The sequence below is a fragment of the Hippichthys cyanospilos genome, chromosome 16, assembly GCF_059441005.1.
Source record: "Hippichthys cyanospilos isolate Australia breed blue-spotted pipefish chromosome 16, RoL_Hcya_1.0, whole genome shotgun sequence".
Lineage (NCBI taxonomy): Eukaryota > Metazoa > Chordata > Actinopteri > Syngnathiformes > Syngnathidae > Hippichthys > Hippichthys cyanospilos.
Window position 1 is genome coordinate 10,034,725 of NC_142384.1, and position 25,215 is coordinate 10,059,939.

A 25,215-nucleotide genomic window follows, 5' to 3' on the forward strand; every position below is an offset into this window, starting at 1 on the left:
ATGCTCTTATCTTAAACACACCGCTGTGGGATTAAAGCTAGCTCCCAAAAGGCACACACACACACACACACACACATACGTCTTCAGACAGTGTCCTGTCTAAAACCAAACAACACTGCGAAAGCCCCCGAAGGACCAAGCAGCAATTTGGAGACAGAGAGAAAGGGACGGACGAGGGAGGGGGTCCACACTAATCCGGAGAGGAAGACACCCAAAACAGGAAGTGAGGGGGCAAAGGAGGAATGAAATGGAGACTACCTTTCTTCTTTAGTCGTCCTGCTGGAATATAGAAAGATCCAGTTACTCGGATAACAAATACCCCGGCACTGTATTCTACTGTACTAAATGTCGGGAATTTTAAATCTGCTTGATGGGACTCGCAGCTGATATCTCAGGTTAATTACTAGATCAAGTGATTTAGATAACTTGAGGTCAGTTTCGATCAGCTTTGTTACCTTGATGGCTGCTATGTTTTCAGTGAATCTGTAAACCCTATCACACAAATATATTGAGTATGCGGTAAAAATAGACCAATATGTTTTTTTTCAGGGCTGATATTTCATTATTAGTAGTTGTTTGATAACCGGTAATGGAGTCCAGTATTCATTTTCAGCAAAGGAGAAAGTACTGGTTTCGAAATTAGCTCATTTTGTGCCAGCTATCGATGTATTTGGAAAAGAAAATGACAAGAAGTATAAATGGGATTGAATGTATGTGCTCTGAAAAGACAATTTGGGATTAAAAGTAAAACAAAAAATCAAATTCAAAATACACACTCAACTCTTACCTTATATTTGTGTAATGTTAATTTTTTCCTATTTATTTATTGAGCTCCCAGGTCAGCAGTCTGCTTTAACAAGTTAAGTTAAACATCAACAAGTAAAAAAGCTCCCCATGGTCCTCCACCACAAAAAAAATAGAAATGTAATATTTTCATTTGTGTGAATTTCTAACAAAGTTACTAAAAAGTTAAACAGACACATCCCTGAAGTTAATACAGTTTAAAATTGATTATCGGCCAAAAGATATTTAAAAATGGAACAGACAATTTTATAATTATTTTTTTCCATTTTATTTTTAATTTGTGGTGTGTTTATCAATAATCAATAAACCTATCCAAACTAATCTGTCTAACCCTGGTGATGCAGTTTTTTTGGGAGGGGCTAACAACAAAATTATGTGAATTGGACTGATTTTTTTTCCAGAGTTCAAGCCACTCAGAGTATAAATTTAACCGAATTGTATATGGTGTTTCCAAAGAGTCCACTAACATAAAAACTAAGCAACGATTGATCTGAGTCAGTGGTGTCATCGTTAAGAACGCCATCTTGTGCCATTGAACTAAATCAACAGAAAAATTCAAGTCGATTGGAGTCCGAGTTTGCAGCGTTTCTTGCAAGTTTACTTAGGTGAGAGAACCAATTGAACTAAATCATCTGAAAGTTTCAGGTGAATCCCTTAATTTGAGTCTGTGAGTTGATTGAACAGACTCATGTGAGTCCAAGGTATTTCAGGTGAGTTAGCTGACACGAACCTTGTGACCTCAACCAAAATTGCACTGCTAATTCAATCAGCAAACTGAATGAACTGAATCATCAGTACGACCCTGTACTGTTTGCGGCAAGTCGCTTTTCTCAGGTTAGGGAATCCATTCAACCTAATCATCTGAGTGTGAATAAGATCCATTTACTTTGTTGTTGTTTTTTTTTTTACTTTTCTGAGTTCCCCGACTGTCCGGTACTCACTTCCAGTGGCGGAGCCGTCGCTGTTGGTATCCGTCTTGTCGCTGGAAGAGAAAGGTAATGTCCGTGAGAAGTCGGCTCCCTGGTCCGGAGGGCAGCCCGCCATCATGCAGAGGCGCAGCAAGCCGCATCTGGGGGATCAATGGCCACAGGGCAAGCACATTACCGTGCTAACTCTAAAGGCAACACTGGACAATACCACCCAGTCTGAGCTTACAAGGAAATCCATTTTCAAAGCTGTTTTTCTTTAGTTTGGGCCACAAAGGATTGGAATTTTGTCGGACAGGAAGTGGCGAGGCTAACGTGCGCTCCCGCACCTGACAACATGATTTCGAACTCTAAATGTTGGCTTACGTGCTGTCACTGTCCGGCGCTCTGGTCAGGACACTCTGAACCAAGCCGGTCAGACTGGCAATCTGCTTTTCCATGGCCTCCATGCGTTCAAGACGATGGTCCCTGACAGAGAACGCATGTAGTTGAACTGGCCCATGCCTATTGAGCGCCAAGCCATAGTTTTGGCCGAAATATTCTTTATATGCTCCAACTGACCTGCTAACATCAGCATCCGTTCCGGACAGCGATGGGCCAAAACTGGGCGTGGCCCTGCCCCCCTCGCCGGGTCCCGCTGTGAGGCAGAGAGGCTCGGAGCCAGAGCTGGGTCTGGACTTTGGATTGTCCATGAAGACGGAGGACGTCGAGTCCTTTCGGAAGTTCTGCCTGACCGGCGAAGCTCGGCTGGGCGAGCCGGCGTACGAGTCCCTGTCCCGCAAGTGCATGTCAGGGATCTTCTGTGGGGATGACGGCGGCATGCGGAAGCCCATGCCCAGCGTGGCTGAGTACGTATCGGAGTATAACGACCCCCCGGGCTTGTACAGCGCATCGTCAAGTTCCCCCTGCAGGGCGGCGGCGGAATATGTGCTGAGGGATCGCACAGACCCGCGGCGGTACAAGCCCGAGGACACGGGAAAACTAAAGGGATCGCCGATGGCCGCCAGCGACTGCGTGGAGGCGATGCTGAGGCGGCCCTCGTGCATCAAGCTGTAGGGGTCGGCGTACAGGGACTCATTCTTCATCAGTGCCAAGTTCTTCGCCGAGACCTCCTCGTCCGGCTTGACGTCTCGTCGCTCCAGAATAGCGCTGGGCGAGGGCGAGAGGGCCGCGTTGGCCACGTGGGCTGCGTGGTGGGGGTGGCGGGCTTGCTCGTGGGGCGCATGGGCGAAGGAGGGCGGGCGCCCGCTACTGTAGGAGAGGCGGGAGCGGGACGGCGAGCCCGAAGAGCCCGACGACGAGGGGAGCGTGTTGAGGCGGCGGGTGGGGGAGGAGTCACGGGATGAGTACACCATCTCCCTCTGAAATCATGAAGCCGGCGTTACCATGGAGATGCAAAATAACCGAGAGCAGTAAAAGACAATCTTTGAGAAGCTGTCTATCCATTTGAGCCTGCTTTTTGTGGAGCGTCATAAAGTTGCGCCTAACTCCCTTTATGGCCATCAAAAGACAAACAATCATTTAGTATTGCATTTAACGCTTAACTCATTGCGCCTTTCCAACATCAGAAACCTTGTTTGTTCAAAATAGCAAGGTCAAAATAACAATGTCAAATACAAAAATTCATATACTATACATCTAAACGTATATGTGTGCATGTGTGTGTGTGTGTGTGTGTGTGTACACGCATACATACATACAGTATATTCTGTATATTTGACTGTTAGCCATTGCAGAAACATTTCCAAACAAATAATTTGGTAAGCACTGTACCTCTTATATTATTTCAGAAAAACTATGACATGATTGGTGATACTCAAACAGATTTTAAGCTCCTAGTGTGGACAAACCACACCTACATGCCTACCTATCCATTTGTCAGTCACCCTCCTACTTACTGTGAGCATTAATGCAATGGAGCAGCTAAGCAGCGATTTGTGTTAAATAATTAAAATAAAACCAGACAAAAAAATCTTTCTCCCTCTGGCCTTCCTTGATCGCCGCTGATGCGGAAATATATATATAAAAGAAAAAAAACAAACATGTGTTTTAACACACCGACGTCGTCGTCAACAGATGGTCTGCTGAAGACAGAAAATACATTTCCAGGAGGAATATCTGCTTAAATCAACAGCGAAACAACAAAAACAACTACTTGCTCAAAATGCTCATTAGTTCCACACTAAAGGCTGCAAAATTATGCAATGCTGAATGAGGACTACAGTAACAAAGTCATTCCACGGCCTATGAGCAGTTTAACCCTCTTGCTGTGATTCTTTCTAAGAAAAATGTTCTCTCTGTATGTGTAGCCATTAAAAAAAAAAAAAAAAAACTCACCCGCAGATCCCCGTTGGCCAGGTGGGCGGCGGCCGGGTAGGAGGCGTAGACGGGCTCCTTGCGATAGATCTTGATGACGCTGCGGTCCTGGATGTCGCGCACGTCCTCCAGTTCGTAGAAGACGTTGCGCGCCTCGTCTTTGATCAGCACGGCCGTGTTGGGTGACTTGAGCATGCCTGCGGTCAGCTTCTGCGGGAACATGTGCACGATGAGGGCGTGCAGCGTGTCCAGGCTGCTCAGCTCGTGGGTGATGTGCACGCGCCGCGTCTCGTCGCCGTACTGCAGGAAGAGCACGCCTGGTGAAGGAAAAAAAAAAAAAAGACATAAAAACAGTAAATCCCATTTATCACCTCTGTTATAGGATGCTACAAACACACATGGATTCCACCCAGTAGTTCTGAAGGGATTTTTAAAACGCGTTTGCTACTCATGTGGAATCCCAATCACCTATCTCGAAGTTCTAAATACATAATGAAAAATACCTATTTTCCATTTTTTTCACGTTTTTTTTTGGGGGGGGGGGATTTGAAGTTTTTTTTGTGTGAATTTTTAAAAAATAAATAAAAAGACATGGATTAAGATCTTGTATGTGGCTGATGGGATGAATGGATGGATAAATGGATGGATGCATTGGGAAAAAATAAAAATGCTACTGTGCAATTTGGATTATTCTGATGAAATGGACATTTATTTTTTCCCAAAACTGCACTTTTTTGTTTTTAAACTGGGAATAGGTGAACACCAATACTAGGTGTTGGTATCAGTGCTGATCCCAGTCCCAGACAGCAATACCAGCATTGGTCGCCTGCTTGTGGAAGTTTTACTATCAGGAACAAGAAATTTGAAATTAAAATCATTTAAAAGAGGAGATAAATAATTTCCTGAAGCAGTAAGGACAAATGTTATCTTGGGATTTTTAAAGGTCTGTATTTTAAATGAGCTATCACTATATTTTTTTCTGGAAATTTTATGGATTAAAAAACACTATCGATATTTGATATTGGTGACTAATCAGGAATTGAATACTCATACTTGTATTGGTCAGTAAAAAAGTGGTGGAACATCCAGTGTAAAAACAGTTCACTGGCTATATATGAACATGCACAGCATAACATATTGTGGTTTTAAAATTAATCACATTGAAAGAGCAAACTTTTTTGAAAATAATATAATAAAACTAAAAAAATGTCCAAGGGTTGTTTGATTTACATATTGTTACTTTAACGGTGAACCAAACTAGTAGCCTTTGTATTGATCTGTATCAAAGAAGTTCATGACCGCAGGTATTTATGTGACAACAAAACAATAACAACTTATTTGGCCAAGCTACTTTAGTGAAAATATAACGTTCAACCCGTATGTGGTATATAGTCAGTGTGCGGCACTGTTCTGCATTATCAGAAGAGCCAAAAAGGACCAAAATAACAATATAGAGTATACGACAGAAAAAGAATAAAAATATGCAACCACGCTACAAAAATGTGTTTCTGAACCTTTATAGTGGTATTATTAGTCTTTTTTCCCCCACAATATCACCCATTTGCATTAAATCGGCTTAACGGAACTGAATAAAGAACGTACACACTTGATAGAAAAGATTCTGAGATGCTGTCAAAAGACCTGAATTCAATCTGATATTTTTTGTATGTGTCTTGACGCCTGACTAACCTGCATATTCATCTTGGTAGAAAGCGGTCCAAACACACAAAGAACACACAAAGCAAAGAAAGAACCAGTCGTTAAAAGTCAGACATGTTGTGATGCTAGAGAACCTCAAAATATGCACATGCAAACCGAGGAAAAATAAAAAGATGGAGGATTAAAGGCCTTTTCATTGACACGACGGTCAATGGCTTGTCAAGAGACAGAAAAAGACACGGAAATCAGTCCTGTATCATTTTACATATAAATGATGCAGATGAAAAGTGGAGAAAACAGGACAAATAGTGTAAAATAATAATAACTATAATGGTTGTAATTATTATTACTTGAAGAAAAAAAACGTCTTCACCAGAAATAAAGGTAGTAGACTCAACTCCATGGTGCCGCGCGAGATTTACATGGAGCGCGTGTCCTCACCTGGAGACCGTAGCTTATTCTGACTGGCCGAGCGCGACAGGGGCAGACTCTGGCGGAACCGGTTCATCCTGTTGAAGCCGATGGGCACATCGGCCTCGGACATGGTCTCCAGGGACTCGGCGGAGGCGAAGGACAGCTTGGTGGCCTGGTCGGCGAGCCCCGACTGAGTGGACTGGGAATGTCGAGGGCTGCGGCTCTAAAAGGGGACGACGACAGGGAAGACATACAAAAATAAACGAGGAGTGTGGATTTTGGTTCACAAACATAAAACATGCTTGTAGAAGGATGTGCTTCAGCTTTGCATAAGTTTTGTCATGTTTGCCTGACTTAAGCACACCTCTCCTGGCGCCCTTAGACAAACTCTGGGCCTCCCGAGCTGCCGTAAACTTTAAACGACTACTTTTTTTTGGGGGGAAGCTCATGTAAATTCGGTGCTGGCACACTATGGATCCAGGGCAGCTGGGCCCGAGCTCAGCGGAGCGGCTGGCTTATCCTCTGGCTCAGAGGCTGCTGTAATGAGCTCCCACAATGCTCTCTGCTGCTTGTTTGGAGCGAGGACCGATATGTAGTCTTTGACATTGCAAAGGCAAGCCCTGGTCACCGTATTACACTTGTAACACCTCATCCCTATGGGATATTCTGCGTGCATTTACTACTTTTCATTATTTCATTTGAATACTATTTGATGAAACAGCCTAACAAAAGTTGAGGGAACATTTAAGGGAACCTTCTAAGGAATTTTACTGACTTATTTCAAACAAGGCAAAAATAGCTTTAAGTTGCATTATTGGCTCACTACGAACCATCACCAATGTTTAGCATCACAGCAAGCCAGCTACATTATTCATTATTCTTGCCCTAAAGCCACTTCTCACTTGATACTCCCCTCTATCTATATTTATATGCGCTGGCCTTCTGTCAGTGTGCATGCATTATTTAGTCTCTCACACGCACATGATACAGCAAGTGACAGTGTTAAGCAGACAGTTTGTAAGCGTGCGAAGAAACACGTGTGCGACGCAATAAAACTTGCTGTGCTTTCTTTCTTCGCATGCGTGTTTGTCCAAGGACTTGTTGGAATGAGGGCTGCAGCCTGACACTATAAACGGAACTCGGGGCAGAAAGCGGCAAAGTTGATAGTCCTTTGGAAGAGCCCGTGAAATCAAAGTGTTTATGTGTTAAAAAAGATGGAACAAAGCGGTCTTTTTCTATTGCCATTGAAAAATCACACCAACTCATAGTCTTCAAAATGTCAACCTGTTATTTTTTTTTCTTCAGGTCACCTTGCAGCTTGTAAAGGTACTAAAAAAGGCAGCAAAACATGAACATTTCTCAGCAGCCGTTTCCCAGCGTCAATAATGAATGAGAGGTTCCATCCTGGAGTTCACTGACCACCTTCCCCCGACGTTTTATTAGAGGAATGGACGCAGTCTCTTACAGTACTGTTACATGTGAGCACTGCTCGTATTAAAACACATTAGTAATATATTCTTAAATATCCCACATAAGCATTTGTGATGATGTGGTGCAAATAAGGAATATTTAGTGCAAGAAAACTGGGCAAGTGTCCAATTCAAAGTAACAATGTCAAAATCTTATTGCAGGGCAATTTTTCCTCTGCTTGGCCCCAATGCGAGTTTGATGTAACATGAACAAAATGTGAAAAGTTTCCACGTGATCAAGATCAAGATCTTGAACTGCAACTAAAATTAGGGATGTTGTGACCTAAGTTGTAGAAAAAGTGTAAAGGACTTCATTGAGTGAATGACAAACGGCGTGTGACAGGGTGGGGGGGGGGGTGGGGGGGGGGGGGGGGCACGACGTGATGCCAGGGGAGTGGCGGATGACCCCAGGGAAACGGCTTTGTTTTTGTCATGTGAAGTGTGATTTCAATAAAATAAGAATTGTCATAATATTTTTTATAGTGTGAGGCATTTTGATGCACTTGTTTTTTTCTGTTTTAGACTAAGCTGTAACCTGTATAAACGCTGTAAAAAATATTTAACAGTTGTTGAAAAGTGTTAAAAAGGATACAGATTTGGGTATACCTATACATTTTTTTTTATAATCTCATTTATAGTCATATTTATATTGTGAAGTCTAATTGCAGTAAAATATGAATTGGTCATCATTTTTTTTCAGGCACTTTGATGCAATAGTTTTTTGTCTGATTTATACTCAGCTGTAACCCTATAAACGCTGTAGAAATAATTATTTTTATTTTGTTAATGTCAAAAAGGATATAGGTTTATGTAAACATGTTTTTATAGATAATAATCTTATTTATATTCAGTGCGTCAAGTGGGCTGGGGGCGCATAGTTTTCTCTTTCCTAGGAGCAGCTTAGCAAAATATAATTAAGAAACACCGCTCTCATCACAATCAACATCCCAATTTATCTTAATAACGGTGAAATTTCAAGAAATTCTCACAAAAGGCCTCCGACTTGCACGGTGGATGTAGCGGACCACTGCAAAGTCACGTGACATTCTCCGGGAGCCCACTGAATGAATGTCAAACACATTTCTCGACAGGGCTGACGAGAGGCAGGCGCTGATGTCTGGAAATCACAATTCCTCTCACCTTGACCGTCTATTCCGCTATTATTATTTTTTTTTTTATTCCCTTCTGCTTCTACACAGTTTACACTTCCAAGAATATCTTCTTCGTCGTAGCTCGTTTGTCATCTCTTGGCACTGCGGCCGTTCTGCGTTTGCTCTCTTCTCTTTGCATAAATGGAGTGACTGAGCCTCACTCGCTATTCAGCCACCTTCGTGATTACTCTCAGGCCAATCTTCTGCCTGGACACACAATACCCCCAAGCGGCCTCCCCCTTCCTCCCCCCTTACAAGACAACCGAGGCTTTCTAATAGCAGCAGCCATCATTGCAGGGGGAATAAACACAGAAGAAAATGGTGCCCCGAAGACAACAATGGACCTAGACATGAAGTTTTATTATCTTTTACCTGTCAGTCATATAATTTCTAATTTCATATTTTGAAGTGGATCGCAGTCAAGGTTTTGGAAGAGATTTTCCTGTTTTATTTTGAATCATTGCTTACATACATTTTTATTGGATAAACGACTTCCAGGGAATTTCCTACGATGCGCCTGGCTGTCCCCTATCTGCTTGCCTTTGTTTATATTTATACAGTAGGCTGTTTATTTGATGTCTCCCCTTGCAGTAGGTGCATCTTCAGCCAACAACAACACTATCTTTAGTTTATGATGAATAACACCGTAGAAGCCAACTGCAGCCCAGTGACTATCAAAAGGGTCTTTTTTTTCTTTTCGTTTTTTATTTTTGTGCTGTCGATAATTTTGTAGGATTTAGTTTTTAATGTTCATACAAGTAAAACGTAAGGCCCAATGTTTAACCAGCCGGGCGATTAAATCGTCTGTATGTCGGCCAAATGGCCAATATTTTTTTTTAACTTTATCTACTCTAAACATTTCCAGCAATGATATGCATGCAACACTGGTGTCATTTTTTTTTTTACACATAAATGTGTACCATAGCTTTGTATCCTTAAATGTATATCATGAAATTTGTTGATAAGATCATTCTGTGGACCTTTCACTGAAAGTTAACGTTAGCATTGCAAAGGAATTTTACTCTGTGTCATTGAATGTTCGTATTTAGAGGCGTGTCTGTACATTATGCCACAAAATACATTCTAGGAATTGAAATCAAACTTTTTTTTTTTTTTGCTTTTTAAATACATTACAGTTGACCCCCGCTATTCGTAGGGAAGATGTATCAATCAGGCGAGTGAAAATTTGTGTGCATTTGATGCCGATTGAAATGCATTAGAAGGAAATAAATGCTATTTTACTCACAATATATTATAATCAGCCATTAAATAAAACAAATCTGCATTTTTTTACTGCAAAAGTCTACACTTGGCTAAAAAAAAAAATCAATTTTTGTCAGTTCCAAGTAAAAAGTAAAATGCCATCAGGGCATGGCAGTGATGAAATATGACAGTAAAAAGATGCAAATTCACCAAGTATGGGGCAGACTTTTGAATGGAGGCTCTGTAGGCAAGTAGAATTTTGGACTGAAACCCAAAAACTGAACAGGGAGTTAAAGGACAAGAAAAAAGCCAGTCCCAACTAATTGAACAGTCCAATCCAATAAGGTCATAGGTGAAAGACAAAATTTAAATCTTTCAGTGCCAAGCATTATGGGAAAACGAAACCTCTAGAGGGCCAGTATATTTATTGTTTTGGTTCATCTTTCAAGGACAACAGAATTGTGTGCTATGTTTGTGTAAATGTGGGTGCTGCCATATGAAAGATTGACTTCCATTCTTCAGTTACAATTCATGTAGGTAATCGCTGTGTTGTAAATTTTGAAACACTGCCATCCAGTGGTCACATTTAGCACTACAGTGCTCAATTGGCTTATAATAAGCAAGCGTTGGTCAAGGGTGTCAGCTCTTCTCCATAAAATTTGTTTTTTGACCAGAATTGTATTATTTATTATTGTTATTACTATTTTAAAAGACAAGAATCTTTGTCTTTTTTTGTAAATCGTCAGCTTTGTAAATAAAGTTGAATTGACGAGTGTGTCAGCTGCAAAAGCTAAAGGCTATCATTAGGCTGGCGAGCGGGACTCTAATTCCATCAATCACTTTTCAAGTAAAATGTTGAGAGTGATAGATAAATTGCCGCACATCACACTACGGGTCAAGGAACTCGGCTATTGATATTCACTGACATTTCCACCCTGTCGCGCTGATAGCCGAGCCGGAATGGAAGGAGAGTGTAGGGGGGAAATACGCAGCAGATAAGCCGGGGGCTTTTTTTTATCCCTCGTGCTCTCACACATCAATAGTTGCATTGTTTAGCACGAGTTCCTCCCTGCCAACTTCCGCGAGAGACAACGGCCCACCGGGGGGATACTTGACCGTCCAAGCAGGTGATCAATACGTCTTAACGGCGAGTATTTCTTCTGCTGAGGTGTTCTGTAAAAAAATGTGGCCGTGTGACTGACTGAGATATGCTAAATCCTCAAAGGCAACATCCTGATACAATACATAAACATATACTGTTCCGTATACAGTACATATACAGTGTATGTATATGTGCATGGACGCAGGACGCAGGAGCCTTGAGCAGACAGATAAACTGGAGGTCACACACACATTTACAAAATATATCATGCTCAAAGGCCACCAAAGTGACAGCATTTATGTCCTGTGAGTAAACACAAGACCTGTGGCCTCATTTCAAGCTTAAGTACCAAAAACCAATATGAATCGGAAAGGAGGTTTTGACTTCAAATATGTGTGTGTCACACACACACCAAACTATATACAAATTTATGTAATAATGTTGTCAAGTTGTAAACTAACAAACCAAAAGATTTTGCATAATTAATAATGAATTACATTTTTCAACAATTATTTTCTTTTCAACAGATATTTAGTGAGATTTTGGAAGCAACATAAAATCAACAAATAAAAATGATTTGTTTGATATTCTAATAACTTTCATTGACCCTCATTTTTTTCCTATAAAATACAGCTGTTTAATAGTATAAACTACCAAGTTTGACTCATTGTTACAGGCATTTGTTTATTTTTTATAGTCTCCTCATAAAATGGATTCTCAAAACTTCTTAGAGGTTTAGTTGCGTCCATCAGCTCTAAACCAGCAGCGTTTGCGAGGCCCTGTGGAGGAAACTTAAGTAGACTAGAGGCCAAAGTTGGAGAATTAATATGACGTTTGAATTCGCCTTTGTAAAGTGGGATTTTTTTTAAATTTCCCATGTCAGCCATTGAGCAACTTTTTCAATTAAAACTATGTAAACATCGATCTTTATGATGGTAAGTTTTGTTTCTAAGTTAGCACAGTCCAGCTGCAACACGAAGAAAATAGCATATATATATATATATATATATATATATATATATATATATATATGGTTCAGACAAATAGAAAACTAGACACACAAAATATAATCCAGCACTGACCTTAAAGCTCCAGTAGTTGGGTTGTTGCTGCGACGTTTCCGGTGGCACAGAAGAAGAAAAAGAAGACAATTTTAGTAAGTGAAAGGAAATAAAATAACGTCGGCTCTATCTTGTAACGTGTGCAATTGAACGTCGCGTCACACCGCTTCATATTGAGAAAGGTTGAGCTCCCCCCATTAAATGTAATCACCCCAGAGTCACAAGCAGCCAGTCGCACTGGAAATATATCCGGGCCCACGGATGCTAAATTAAAATATAAGAAAGATTGGGCAGCGTTCATGAATTTTAATATTAAATCCCAACCTTTATTCTCACGCTTATTCGTCTTATCTGCAGGCGCTTCTGAGCAATCAGTCAGTCGCTGCGTATTAATAAATCCTGACGCACAAATGACGGAAAAAAAGGGGCAGGTTGGTGTGAGGTTTTATAATATTTCTTTCATTTTGAGGTGATGTTAAGCTGATGAAAAAGTGTGCTCAGAAGATGGTGTAGTAGTAACGGTATCAAGTAAAAGTTGAGCTACGACAGAAGCGCAACTTTTTCATGAGTGAAGTTTTTTTTTTTTGTTCTTTTCATAGAAAAGTGCATCTAGGGAGGGACATTTGCGCCGTCGTGGGGGTGAACGCAACCGACGAAGGTAGCCATCCATAAGGTATGATCAAGATGATTTATTTCAAACGAAAAGCATTTTTTGTTGTTCAACTACAAATTTTGTTGTCGTTCTTGCTAGATTGAAACACTTGTTGAATGTAAAGCCGATCAAATCAGCTGACCCTTCGAACCGATAACCTGATTATTTTAACTTTTTACTTTTATGTACTCTAATGATTAACAATAATTGTAGAAAAGTAACACTGCTGTAAGCATTTATTACACATAACCTTGTAGTCTATAATTTATACAATGAAATTTGTTGACAAGGTCATTTGCCGAAAAATGTCTATAAAAACAAAGCAAATCTTCATTTTGACCAGAAATACAGTAATAAGAATGTTGTGCAAGGAATTGACCCGGATGATACTAACTTTACACGCAACTTTATCAGTTTGTTTCAAAAAATAAAAAAGCATAAAATACAGTGCAGCATAAATTAAGCATACGTGTTTGATATGACACCCATTCATCTACTAGTAACATATATGACAAGTATTAATGCCCTTCATTAGTTGCACCTTGTAATGCATTCTGTGACCTGAAAAGGAACGTTTTTTTTTTTTTTTTTGTATCTGCGGGGAATATATCATGATTAATCTGATATATTGTATTTTTTCATGCCAAAAATTAGCATCGAGCTAAAAACAAAAATCTCAAATCGGGACTTTTACACGGCAAAAAAAACACTACATTACCGCTAATAATTTAACTTTTTTTCATCTTTGTTGAAAAATCGAGTATTTTTTGGACTATAAGCTGCAGCAGCAAAAATTAATCAAAAACATTTTGTAACAATCTGTTATTCACTCAGAAAGATGGTATATGCATTTATTTGATTTTAATTGCCTGCTTACAGCAACATCCTATCGTCAAAGGACTGAACATGCCTACATGTTTACATCAACATATTTATAGAAAATAGATGGATGGACGGATATTTTCAACATAACACCAACAGAATACTCCAGAATTAAAAACCCGTTCAAACTCAAAACCAATACTTCCATAGCATCTTCTTCTGTCTCCCTTTGATTAATTGGCTGGTTATTTTACATTTTAAAAGACAGATTGAAATCTTTTCAGCTGTATTTCATAGTTGTTCCATAAATTGACACCTAGAACAGATACACACATTTGCTTTACCGGTGGAATATCTCCTGGTGCCTCGCGGGGAAAAAAATAAAAAATAAAACACCGCAGAAACGTAAGCCGCACTGGACTATAAGCCGCAGGGCTCAAATCATGAGAAAAAAGGTTGCGGCTTATAGTCCCAAAAATGCAGTACGTGGAAAGAGGACCTTAAGGTGGCACGGCTCAGTGCCAGAGTGGTCGTCTTCCAACCGGCTGAGGGTACCATCCTTAATCATGAAGTGCCCTTGAGCAAGACACTGATCCAGTAGGTAAATGAGTACTAGAAAAACTAAGATAATAACTTAAATAATAGGGGTATTACCAACGGCTCATTCAGCCACACTTGTTTCCTTATCTAAGAATGTAATAAAAAACGAATGTCAGTGCAAAAAGCCGGCGTGACACTCCATCACGCGCGTTGTAAATATTTACTCGTGTCTTGATGAGACAACTTTATTGACTCCATTTTGGCACCCAGCTCGAGCGCGTCAAGTCGGCGCCACCTCTCCTTTACGGCGCTATCAGCGACAATTACCCGCCGCAGTCCTCCGGGCGAACGGAAAAGAGGAATCTTAGGAAACGAAGAGCTGCTTGCACATTTCTGCACATAAGCCACAGAGCCCAGTGAGTGGAGCGCTGCGTTACCTGACCGGCATGTAAAACAGGCTGCACTCACTACTCCCCTTCCTCCACCGCATGTCGTCATCCCCCAGCACCCCACATCATAGTCGGTTTGTACTTCTCTCTCACACACACATCCGAACTGCAAAGGCATCGTCTGTCACGTGAATAATATAACACAAGCGTGCATGTAAGCGTTGCGTATCGCCCAGCGGTCGCCACGACGACCAAAACAAACAACAGGTAGAGGACATATCCGCACACACATGTTGACACGGTTAAGTCCAGCCTCACCTGCGCCAGAGCGCCGCTTCATTCATCCTCGCTGGTCCAAGTGCAGCAAGTCGTCCGTGCCTCCCCTTCCTCCCCCGTCAGCCATTATTTCATTCATTACATCAGCTGATGGGGGGCTTTTTTGGAGGTGGCTGTCTGGCTGGCGCCGCTGCGCTAATTGAGCGGCGGTAACGGTTTCGGCGGTGGGCTTGCCTGACTGGTCGCAGCGCTGTACTCGCTCCAGCTCCTCCCTCCCTCCCTCCCTCACTCACTCCCTCCCTCACTCCTCCTCCACATGCGGGAGATGCGGGGCTTTTTGCCGCGTCCTCACTAGCACCCACCCTCCCCACGGACGACCCCTGCACTAAAAGACGAGACGTCATCTCCGAATGGCTTGTTGCGAGCTCTGTTAATCTGCCGTTCAAGCAGCCTGACCTTTGCAATGTGATATTCCCGCCATATGTGGGAGAGGTTGCCATGGCAACTATGGACTCCACCTGAATACCTCTCTCTGTCATTTCTTTATCTTTTAAATACTGTATGTGTAAATGTGAAGAGTGCGAGTGTGAGCTGGGACTACCATACAAACTTAAATCCATCCATCCATCTTTTTTAAACTTTTAATCAAGGAATCACGGACACTATAGAGCAAGGGTGTCAAACTCATTTTAGCTCGGGGGGCAAATGGACAAATAAAGGATTCTCAAGCGGGCCAGATGGGTAAAATCAGACAATATATCTTCAAGACACATAGTGTCAATTATATATACATTTTTGCTATGCTATGCTCAAATCCTCATGAATAGCTGGGGTCAACTGTAAACATATTGTTGATAAGTAAATGAAAAGCTTTTTTAGCACTCCGAATGAAAAATTGAACGTGATTTCCAAATAACGTCAAGTTTGTCGCTGCGACATCCTTCCTGGAACTATTTCAAAATAAAAATAAACAACGTTCGTTTCACGTTATTATTTGGGAGGGTGTTATTTTGGAACATTCAGCATGTTTGGAGGTGTTTGACTGTCATGCAGAGCATCAACAGGTGAGCGCATTCTCCATGTCAAAAAGAACAAAAGAAAATCGATCTTGTGCTGTGCACGGACAACGAATCTCGCAAAGTCTTGTCCCATCCCTATTGGATGCACATATTTGCATTAGGCTCTGATTAGATACGAGACAAGGTGCAGCCATTTTTGTGGAATAAAAAATAAATAAATACATGGAATTAGCGCTTCAAATGCTTCTAAGACTGTGTTTCCACATGGCTTTATTTATTTAAAAAATCGTTGCAACGCAAATCTCCACTTTGGCCAGAGTTTTTGAGACCTTCGGTTTTAATCCCTAAAAAACCCGGGGCATGTATAGCAGATAGGGCAAACCGGAGACATTTACCAGCCTTTTGCAAGAACCCTGCCTAAAATTCCCCATTACCAATACATTACCAGAAAACATTTGACTGCTTTTTTCAAGACCTAGTCCGCTGCCCTTTATCACCAATAATCATTCATCTGCAGTAAGTGAAGCTTTTTGCGCAAGTGTTGAAGCGTGATGCAAATTTTGACTTTTCAAAATGGGGTTTTAAATTGGTCTTAAGTACCTGTTCCCGCGCGGCCCTCTCCGAGCCTCCCCTCATGGCGGCGTGCGACTGCGAAGGCGAGGGCGGGTTGTGGTGCTGATGCTGCAGCTGCTGCTGCTGCTGGTACTTGCTCTTCAGGTGGTCCATGAAGGCGTCCCGCTTGCGCTCCATGTCGGCCTTGTGTAGGTTGGTGAGCGCCTCCAGGCTCTGCGCCGCCGTCACCGTGTGCCGGTGCTCCGACGTGTGAACCAGGCCCACGTTGGAGAAGCGCCGGCCGCTGTTGCCCAGCGTCCGATACTCCCGAGGGTACTCCAGGTCATCTGTGGAGATCATGTGAGTGCCGCCGCGCTCTGGGTCTGTGAGGGGGAATGAAGGAAGCGGGGAAGTGAACACGGTGAAGCAAATGGAGAAGCGATAAGAAGGATGGGATGTTAGATAGCAGGCCGGTAGTATTGATTCCAAAGTGCTGGCAAGGCAAGAAAAACGGTGAGCTAACAGGAAAGGTTTTTGTAATGAATCAAAAGTGAACTTGTTTTGCTGTTTTGTCATCCCAAGCACCTTTAACGATCTTTGGCTGAGGAAACGTCATATTTCTGCGATCGCTGACGCTCGTGCTTGGCATGATTCACTCCCTGACCCTTGACCCGGAGCTCGTTGAGACAAGGCATGTATTAGACTTTACACAATTGGGACAATTGGTTTAACAATAACCGATAATTGAACACTGATCTGATCGCAAGATCGGGCAATATGTCCGCTTGAACAACTTTTTAACTGCATATAATTGCACAGCAGTGGGGGACCGTCAGAGCCAGTAAGGCCTTCTCTGCTGGCCTAACATAACCTGACATCATCATCATAATTAGGATAAAAGTCAATTTATATATATATGTGTGTGTGTGTGTGTGTGTGTGTGTGTGTGTGTGTATATATATATATATATATATATATATATATATATATATATATATATATATATATATATATATGTTATATTGAAAGCACAATTATTCGTCATGTTTGGTCAAACATTTCTATTTATTGCCCTATTTTTAAACAAGCAGTACACAAGGCTTCAAGGCTTGATACTTATAAATAATAACGATGATCTAAAATAAATAACTAAAGAAAATAATTAAACATTCACCCAAGACATGGCAAAAACCTGGCACAAGGCTATCTTGCTGAGTGCAAACCGATGAAAAAAAGGAAGCCTACTTAGAACCAAGCACATTACAGGTATTTTCTTTTGAGCAAATGTTAATAAATTATATATATATATATATATATATATATATATATATATATATATATATATATATATATATATATATATATATATATATATTTGGTTTGAAATGACTGAAAATGGCATTTTGATTGCTAATTTATTAAAATTTGCTCAAAAATAAATAATGTACTTGGTTCTAAGTAGGCTTCCTTTTTTTCATGGGTTTACACTCAGCAAGTTAGCTTTGTGCCAGGTTTTTGCCATGTCTACAGTGAATGTTTTATTATTTTCTTTCGGTTTGATCCTGAATATAGAGATGGGATTCAACTGCTATTCAGTGCAGGTGCAGATATTTTCTGGTGTCTTAAGAGATCTCTGCCCTCCCATCTCCACTTGATGGACAGCAAAGCAAAAAACCAATAAATGAGTGGGCAAAACTAAGAAGAAAATAAAAAGGATGGAAGGTTTGCTGTGTGAGTTACCTTGTTTGGGATAACAGGCCCTGCTGGCATGTGCTGCAAGAGAAACATGCCAAGGGTTAATTCTCGTGTTTGTGCACAAACGCGTGCAAACAAACACACGAGCATCAGTACAAAGCACTATTAAAACTAATAGCACTTTTTCCCACAGTCACAATTAATGCATGTGTAAATCATGTATTTACACACAGAACATGGTTGACTATGAATGCATTCATGAAAACACTTAATGGCACATTTAAGTTGTATTCAACAGGAAGCAGGTGGCCAAACAATCAATACACAGAAGGTTAGTTGTCACACAAAAGAACAGGTTGGATAAAATGCATTTTAAAAAGTGGCGGAATAATTGAGTGGAGGGGAGAAAAGACTTGCCAAGAAGGTCTCTTCGGAATCGAGGCTGCGTGCAGACTGCTAATCTGTGAAGAGCGCAACACCGCCACCGAGGTTCAGCAGAATGTTGCATATTAACCGAATAAAAAGTGGTGGTTTATGGCATGAGCAATATGTAGCTGAAGATTGCTGAGTGTTTTTTTTTTTTTTTAATGTCCTGTTCATTGGTATTTACATGAGGAATTTACGCCCCCTTGTGGAGTAATCGACCTTACGATGACAAACTGAAAAGACAATTTTGTGAAAAAACTAAATTTTTACGAGAAGGTCAAAACACAGCTCAACACAGTGGTCACAGTGTTAGCCTATATATTTTACAGGTCTCTATTTCCAACACACTTGATTCAAATAATTATCTCAATAGCAAGCTAAGCTGGAGCGTAAAAATCATCCTAATCATTTGATATAGGTGTGTCTGAGAGAGAAACATCAAAAACATGCAGTATACCGGCCCTCGAGGACTGGAGTTTGACACCTCTGAACTAAAGAGACTCCTTGTATAAAAGCACCTGTTGATTATTGTACATTTATTCATAGATGATTCAAGGGTGTAACATTGTAACAAAGAACACAAAACAGAAATACACTTGAAAGGTAATAAACAGCAGCGTAAGCTAGCATGCTAACGTTTGAAAGATAGCTACCTCCTAGCTTAAATGCTACTAACTCAATTCTAGTTAGTAGTTAGCATCTCTGTTACAAAATTATAAATAGCAGCCCCTAATTTATTCCAAGCCTACATATCATTTGCGATATACTGAGCTTCTGTGCGTGTCTAAGAACACCGCTGCAACAGTTGCGTTGCAAAGGAAGTGCAAAAAAGCAACATCATCCAGTTCGCTTTCCACAATAAAATACTTCACACAAAAAATAAAGAAGAACTTGAACCACAGGAAAGCAATGTGGGTCTTTTGGGGCACAAATAATTACATTTATTGTAAACAAAACAACTACTGGGGAAAGAGTACTAAAACCTATAATAGTCATTGGGTTGGTCAGTGGGGTGCAAGCAAATTTATAGTGGCAGCCATGTCCACCTCTGTGGCACAACTGGGAAACAACAAACAACAACTGCGTTAAGATAAACACTATTTATGAAACGCCACCAGGCATGCTGGGAAGTCATTGTTGACACTCATTATTTCACCTATTTCATTGTATGGCAATCCTGCAATTACGCTGACTGTGATTAAAATGACCAAATGCGACGCTCTCCTGTGGACAAATCTTGGAATACATCAGTGAAGGAGTGCTATTGCCCCACTTAGCCAGTCTATTCATTGCGCCCTGGCGTCCATTACATGATCAAGTGATGATAAACACAGGCGATGCGGACCGGCGGGCTGATAGCATTAGCATCGAGCAGATATCCACTTTGCACTTCATTAGCTCGTCGTGTCTGCTAACAAGTGCCCTGACTCAAGAGCCCCATCACGACGCTCTGCAAAAATGGAACCTTTGCACCTCGGCTTGAGAGAGGGAAAAAAAAAAAAATCAATAAAACAATGCCAGTGCCAGCTTCTCAACAGACAAAGCCCGAATGTAAGACGGTAAGTTTGGTGCACAAATGCAAGAGCTCCGGAAAGAAGCACGGACAACTTTGCATTTGAGCAGCTTGAAGGATGTTGTCTTTATAAACTGTGTGGGTTGAGATACAGAAGAATAGAAAAATGTGAATTCATGCTTCATGCTGGCGTCACTGCCACCTCAATATATCTTCACCTAAGCCTGCAGACAAAGCAAAGCCAGTGAAAAGAACATTGGCTGGAGGACTCTGGGGAGCGAAGAGTGGTAGCCTTGAGAGAGAAGAACACCTTCCTCATGAGAACTAACTGAATGCGAATTGGCTAATGGGGGTATGCTAACAAATAATATTCAAAAACAGAGCAGAATATTAATACGAGGTTAGATCATGGCATTTTGGCGTGCGATCATGTATTATTTCTAGTAAGACGCTAAATGCTAACGTACATTACAGCAAGTATTGACCAAAGTAGGGCAATACAATTGAATCATCAACATCATTGTTGTATTTTTTTGTGTAATTTTTTATCGGGCATAAATCACATAAAAATAAAAAGACCTCTATAGATAATTATAAATAATGACTTGTCTTTGGTACCATTACATATGAAAACCGCACTAATGCTACGCTAATAACAGTTGGTACGCTTTACAAAATTAATCACATTTTCACTTGACATCCCCTGAGAGTGTTAACTTCATATAACAATTATATATTGTACAATGTGGTCGAGAGATTATTTCAAAACAAAACAGCTAACATGCTAAAACTTGTTTTGCTAACTATGTAGCAAGTTAGCAACCTGGATACAGAAAACGCAAAGTTGGACAAGGGTTTGATATTACGCAAGTATTTGAAAGTTATTCTCAACTTGTCAGGTTTTGAGTGGCTGTGTTGCACCCCCTTCACATATGATCACGTATACAGAGCCTGGATTCAAAGGTGGGTCTGGTCAGTCAACTGGATTTCATCCCGACAAGAAGAAGAAGACGAGTCTTCTTTTACACGTGCTGGAACTCCTGCAGCTCGACGGCTTTCATGGATTTCATCGCGCTCACATCAAAGCAGATCGGGGGAGTGAAAGGTAGAGAGCGGCGGCCACTGAATGCTAAGAAGCCTACAGCCTGAAATGCTTATATTGTAGCACGTCCACTTTTGAGAACAAGCAATGAAAGCAGTGAGAAGAGCTTTGACATATATGGCACTTCATTTAACCATATTTGGTGACAGTCTCCGTAGAATAATATATAATGGAATAATGCATAATGGAAAGACCTAAGTACTTTCTGACAAATAATAATAATAAACTAAAACAAATAAATAAAGTAAATAATAATTACACAGCCAACTTACTTGCTGAGTGAAAACCAACAAAAATAAGCCTGCTTAAAACCAAGCACATTATTTACTTTTAAGCAAATTTGAATCAATTAGCAGTCAAAATGTCATTTTAAACTGAATTTATTCAAATTTTTTGCCCATATTAGCACTTTAATATATTTGGAATCAGGTGAGAATCTCAATGCCATTTCAACACAGCTAAATAATATATCAGGGTGAGAAAAGCTAAGGCTTTTGTCATACAAACATGTGGTAAACATTGCCCTCTGGTGGTAGGATGACAAAATACTTGATTTGACTTGTAATAAAAAAAAATACTTGTAATTAAAAAAGTGCTTGACTTTTTGAATGTTAATATTGGCGAGGATCATCTTAATTAATCGCGGCAGCCAATATCATCATTGCGATTAAAATTATATATATATATATATATATATATATATATATATATATATATATATATATATATTATTGACCCCCGCCCAATATTGACCATCCATCTCCCATTAGATTGTGCAAGTGCACACAATATTATGGCCAGTGTGCGCATTCCATGCTTCAGTGGACACTAATACTGTCCATAATGTAAAATAGTATCTTGTCCAACCTTGTTTAAAAGTAGTATTTCTCTAATCCCGCAGTTCACAGACTGTCAGCCATTGCATTGGGCAGTCGTTCAAGCAAAGCAAGGCAAGCGTCTATACCTGGAATTTTAATTTACCGGGCGAGGAGCGCATCGCAAGCTTCTTGAGGGACGCCAGCTGTGACGGTGCTGAATATTTAACGAAGAACACGGGTGTGGGAGGCAGGTGAGGAACACGTATTGTGAGAAAAGGGAGCAGTAGAACAATCAGTCTGGGCCTTGAGCTATTGACATTTAGTGTTCTCTGCAAATAACTAGGAGGGAATCCCTTGAAAGACATAGAGGGAGGATGTGATAGGGTCTCCTTTCAACAGATGTCCCTTTAAATGCTTGCTATTCTCTGATGAAAGATAAACACGTTGAAATATATCAAGTTAATCTGCCCATGTTGTTTATACAAAAGTAGGCCTGTGTGACTGATTCCATTAAAAAAATAAATGAAAAAAAAATGTGTGGAATTGACTGCTGTTAATATATCAGGTCTTACATGTAATGGACAGAAAACAACTCTGCCACTTCTAACGTGGTTTCATAACCAAAAAGCTCAAAATTAATATGTGGAAAAGGACAAGTCAACAGAAATTCATTTGATTTGAGGTATTTCTGCATTTCTGTTTTAAGATTGAAAAATGGGTCGAACATAAAAAAAACTAACATGTTTTATGTTTGTTTTGGCATCCATAACATGGATTATAAATATATTGTATATAATTGATTTCTATCAACTATTCCCCATATACTGTACATACTGCTGACCAGACATTTTGTATATTTTTTATTACAGTGTGTTAATTTTTTAACTGCCTCATAATTGGCCAGCCTTTATATTATTATTAGGGCAATAATAAATGTGGCTCAGAAAAAAAAATCAGGACCAAAAAAGGGGGTGAAAAATAATATACTACTTTGCCATTGTAAAATCATCAATCAACAAATCAAAAAACGACATTCAACCAGATAATTTATTTTGTTTGTGCATCTGGTGTTCACTAGGTGTTATTGACTCTTTTAGTGCCAAGTGTTATTGGAAAGGGAAACCTCTAGAGGGCTAGAATATTTCGTATTTTCACCCATCTTTCTTGTGTGCTATATTAAAGATGATATATTAAAGATTAAAGATATTAAAGATTGATTTCCATTCCTTACTTTGAATTGCATGTAGGTAATATTTGTGTTGTAATTGTGCAAACAATGCCCTCTAATGGTCAGAATTATCACTACAGTGCTCAATTGGCTTATATTAGGTAAGTATTTGTTTGACAAGAATGCTATTTTTTACTGTCATTACTATTTTAAAAAATGAGAATTCTCATCCGCAGCACTGAAAGAGTTAATAAATAAATACGAAAACAACACACTCCAGGTTATTTTCTGACTATTGGCATTTTGATATTAGGAAATACATGCCAAAAAGTATTTGATTATACAATTACCTTGACACATACCACTATCACCCAGCCATTTTAAATAATATTTTATATTTAATGCAGAGTGGTAATTTTGTGAATTTATCAAACGCAATTGACTCAATTGTCCCGCCTGTAGATTTCTATTTGAGCGTCACAAACTGCCAGCCAAGAAAAAAGGATATTTTTAAGAAAAAAAAAAAATACAAGCAACAAATGAAAACTAAGTACACTTTGCCCAAAAATGCTTTTTGTTTGTGCATCTAGTGCGCTCTTAAAAAAAAAACAAAAAAAAAACAGGGCCATTGCTCGCGGCCAAGCGTGTGCACTTTACATTTTCTCTCCATTAACTGTGAAAGCTGGGAGCTGCGTCAGGAGACGAGCGCTAAAAGCGAAGCGAAGATGGCGGCCGCCCACCGACAGGAAGCCATTAGGAGGAGGTCAAGCAGCAACTTTCAAAGCGGAGACCACGCGAAGGCTCTGGGGCGTCCGGAACGAAGAAAAAAAAAGTGCTCTTGATCATTTATTGGCAAAGGAGAGCTTTAATAAGAAGCCTCCTTCCAGCCTTGCCACCCACTAGCCTCTTCACGTCCTAACGCCGCGTCTCCCCGGGCAACGCCGCCGCCGCCGCCGCAAAGCATCTGCTCGTACACCAACAGCACTCAAGACAATTGGAGCGTGTGAGGGCCTGACAGCAGCGTCTCTTGTGCTTGTCTGCTTAGAAAATGCCACACATTATCAATTGTTAATTATTAATTGATCGGGGTAAGTCTACATACAACCTATCCGACCACCGTACCAAACGCCATATCATTTTCTAATTTGAGTCAGAACACATTATAACTACCGGTAAATCAACAAAAAGGAGTAAGCGTTATTTACATAGGAAGTGCACACAAATGAAATTGATACACAACTCAGACGTTCTTCTAGGGCTATTTAATCGGCTAGCGCTATTCTAGCAATGGGGGGTATATGTACCGCTAACTCCATGATAGCAAAAATATTGGTCAGCGAATGCTAATGTTGGCAACAAAACAAAATTTTCAAACTTGGATTCCAGCAATAATGTCAGACATGAGAGATGAATTAACTTAAAGCTAGCGAAGATAATGCTAATAGCATTGTAGAGGGATTTAAATTGAAGCCAAAAACAAACAAAAAAAGAGCAAACCGCGAACATGGCGTTATGAAAATATGGCAGCGATAAAGCTAAAGAAGATGAATACATATCGCTTTATAAGTGCACAATACGAAAAGTGAATGGCGCCCGTCTGAGCTCCAGTTTTTTTCACATCTGTCAAGCCATTAGAAATCCCACACTCGGCCCCTTTATTCTAAACAATTATGATACTTAAGAAATGTAATACTTAACTTGCAAAATGAAAAATAAGACCCAGAAAATAGTGAGTTAAATGATAAAGTTATGGAAACAAATGAAAAGCCCACAACAGACTGAAACTACTGTATGCTAACTTAGTGAAAAACGCTGGATTTTTAAGAAGTGTGGAAAAATTTCAAAGATGGCACACTTTTTTTTTCTGCGTGGTCTAATCTTTTGATTTCAAATTAGCGAACAATATTTACTTTACCGCAAAAGGTGAACCACAAAACAGAGAACCAACCACAACCACGAACAAACAGGAAGTAAAAATAACCATCATGATATGAAGTTTGTAGGGTTTTCTTTCTTGTTTTTTCCCGAGCTATAAAGCACTTTGCAAACGTGTTACATAAGAACTAATCAGCGCATCCCAACCTTTATTCAGCGCTGCACAGTTTTGCCCGGCTGACAGGGGGAGCCCACATTTACAC

General features: G+C 40.3%; 1 protein-coding gene across 8 annotated transcripts in view; it reads right to left on the minus strand.

Moving 5' to 3' along the window:
- The window catches only part of srcin1a (SRC kinase signaling inhibitor 1a), a 99,357-nt gene that overhangs the window by 24,252 nt on the left and 49,890 nt on the right, over positions 1–25,215 (minus strand). For 4 of the 8 annotated variants that reach the window (XM_088437103.1, XM_088437110.1, XM_088437107.1 and 1 more), the window contains exons 2-10: positions 18,096–18,128; positions 16,404–16,738; positions 12,127–12,153; positions 6,147–6,342; positions 4,068–4,363; positions 2,292–3,091; positions 2,097–2,198; positions 1,746–1,873; positions 259–279 (exon numbers count right to left, since the gene is read on the minus strand). In XM_088437103.1, coding sequence (XP_088293229.1) covers positions 259–279; positions 1,746–1,873; positions 2,097–2,198; positions 2,292–3,091; positions 4,068–4,363; positions 6,147–6,342; positions 12,127–12,153; positions 16,404–16,738; positions 18,096–18,128 — 1,938 coding nt within the window. Of the gene's footprint in view, positions 1–258; positions 280–1,745; positions 1,874–2,096; positions 2,199–2,291; positions 3,092–4,067; positions 4,364–6,146; positions 6,343–12,126; positions 12,154–14,826; positions 15,033–16,403; positions 16,739–18,095; positions 18,129–25,215 lie in introns of those variants that run through there. The other 4 variants (XM_088437105.1, XM_088437106.1, XM_088437104.1 and 1 more) reach the window with 4 other exon arrangements.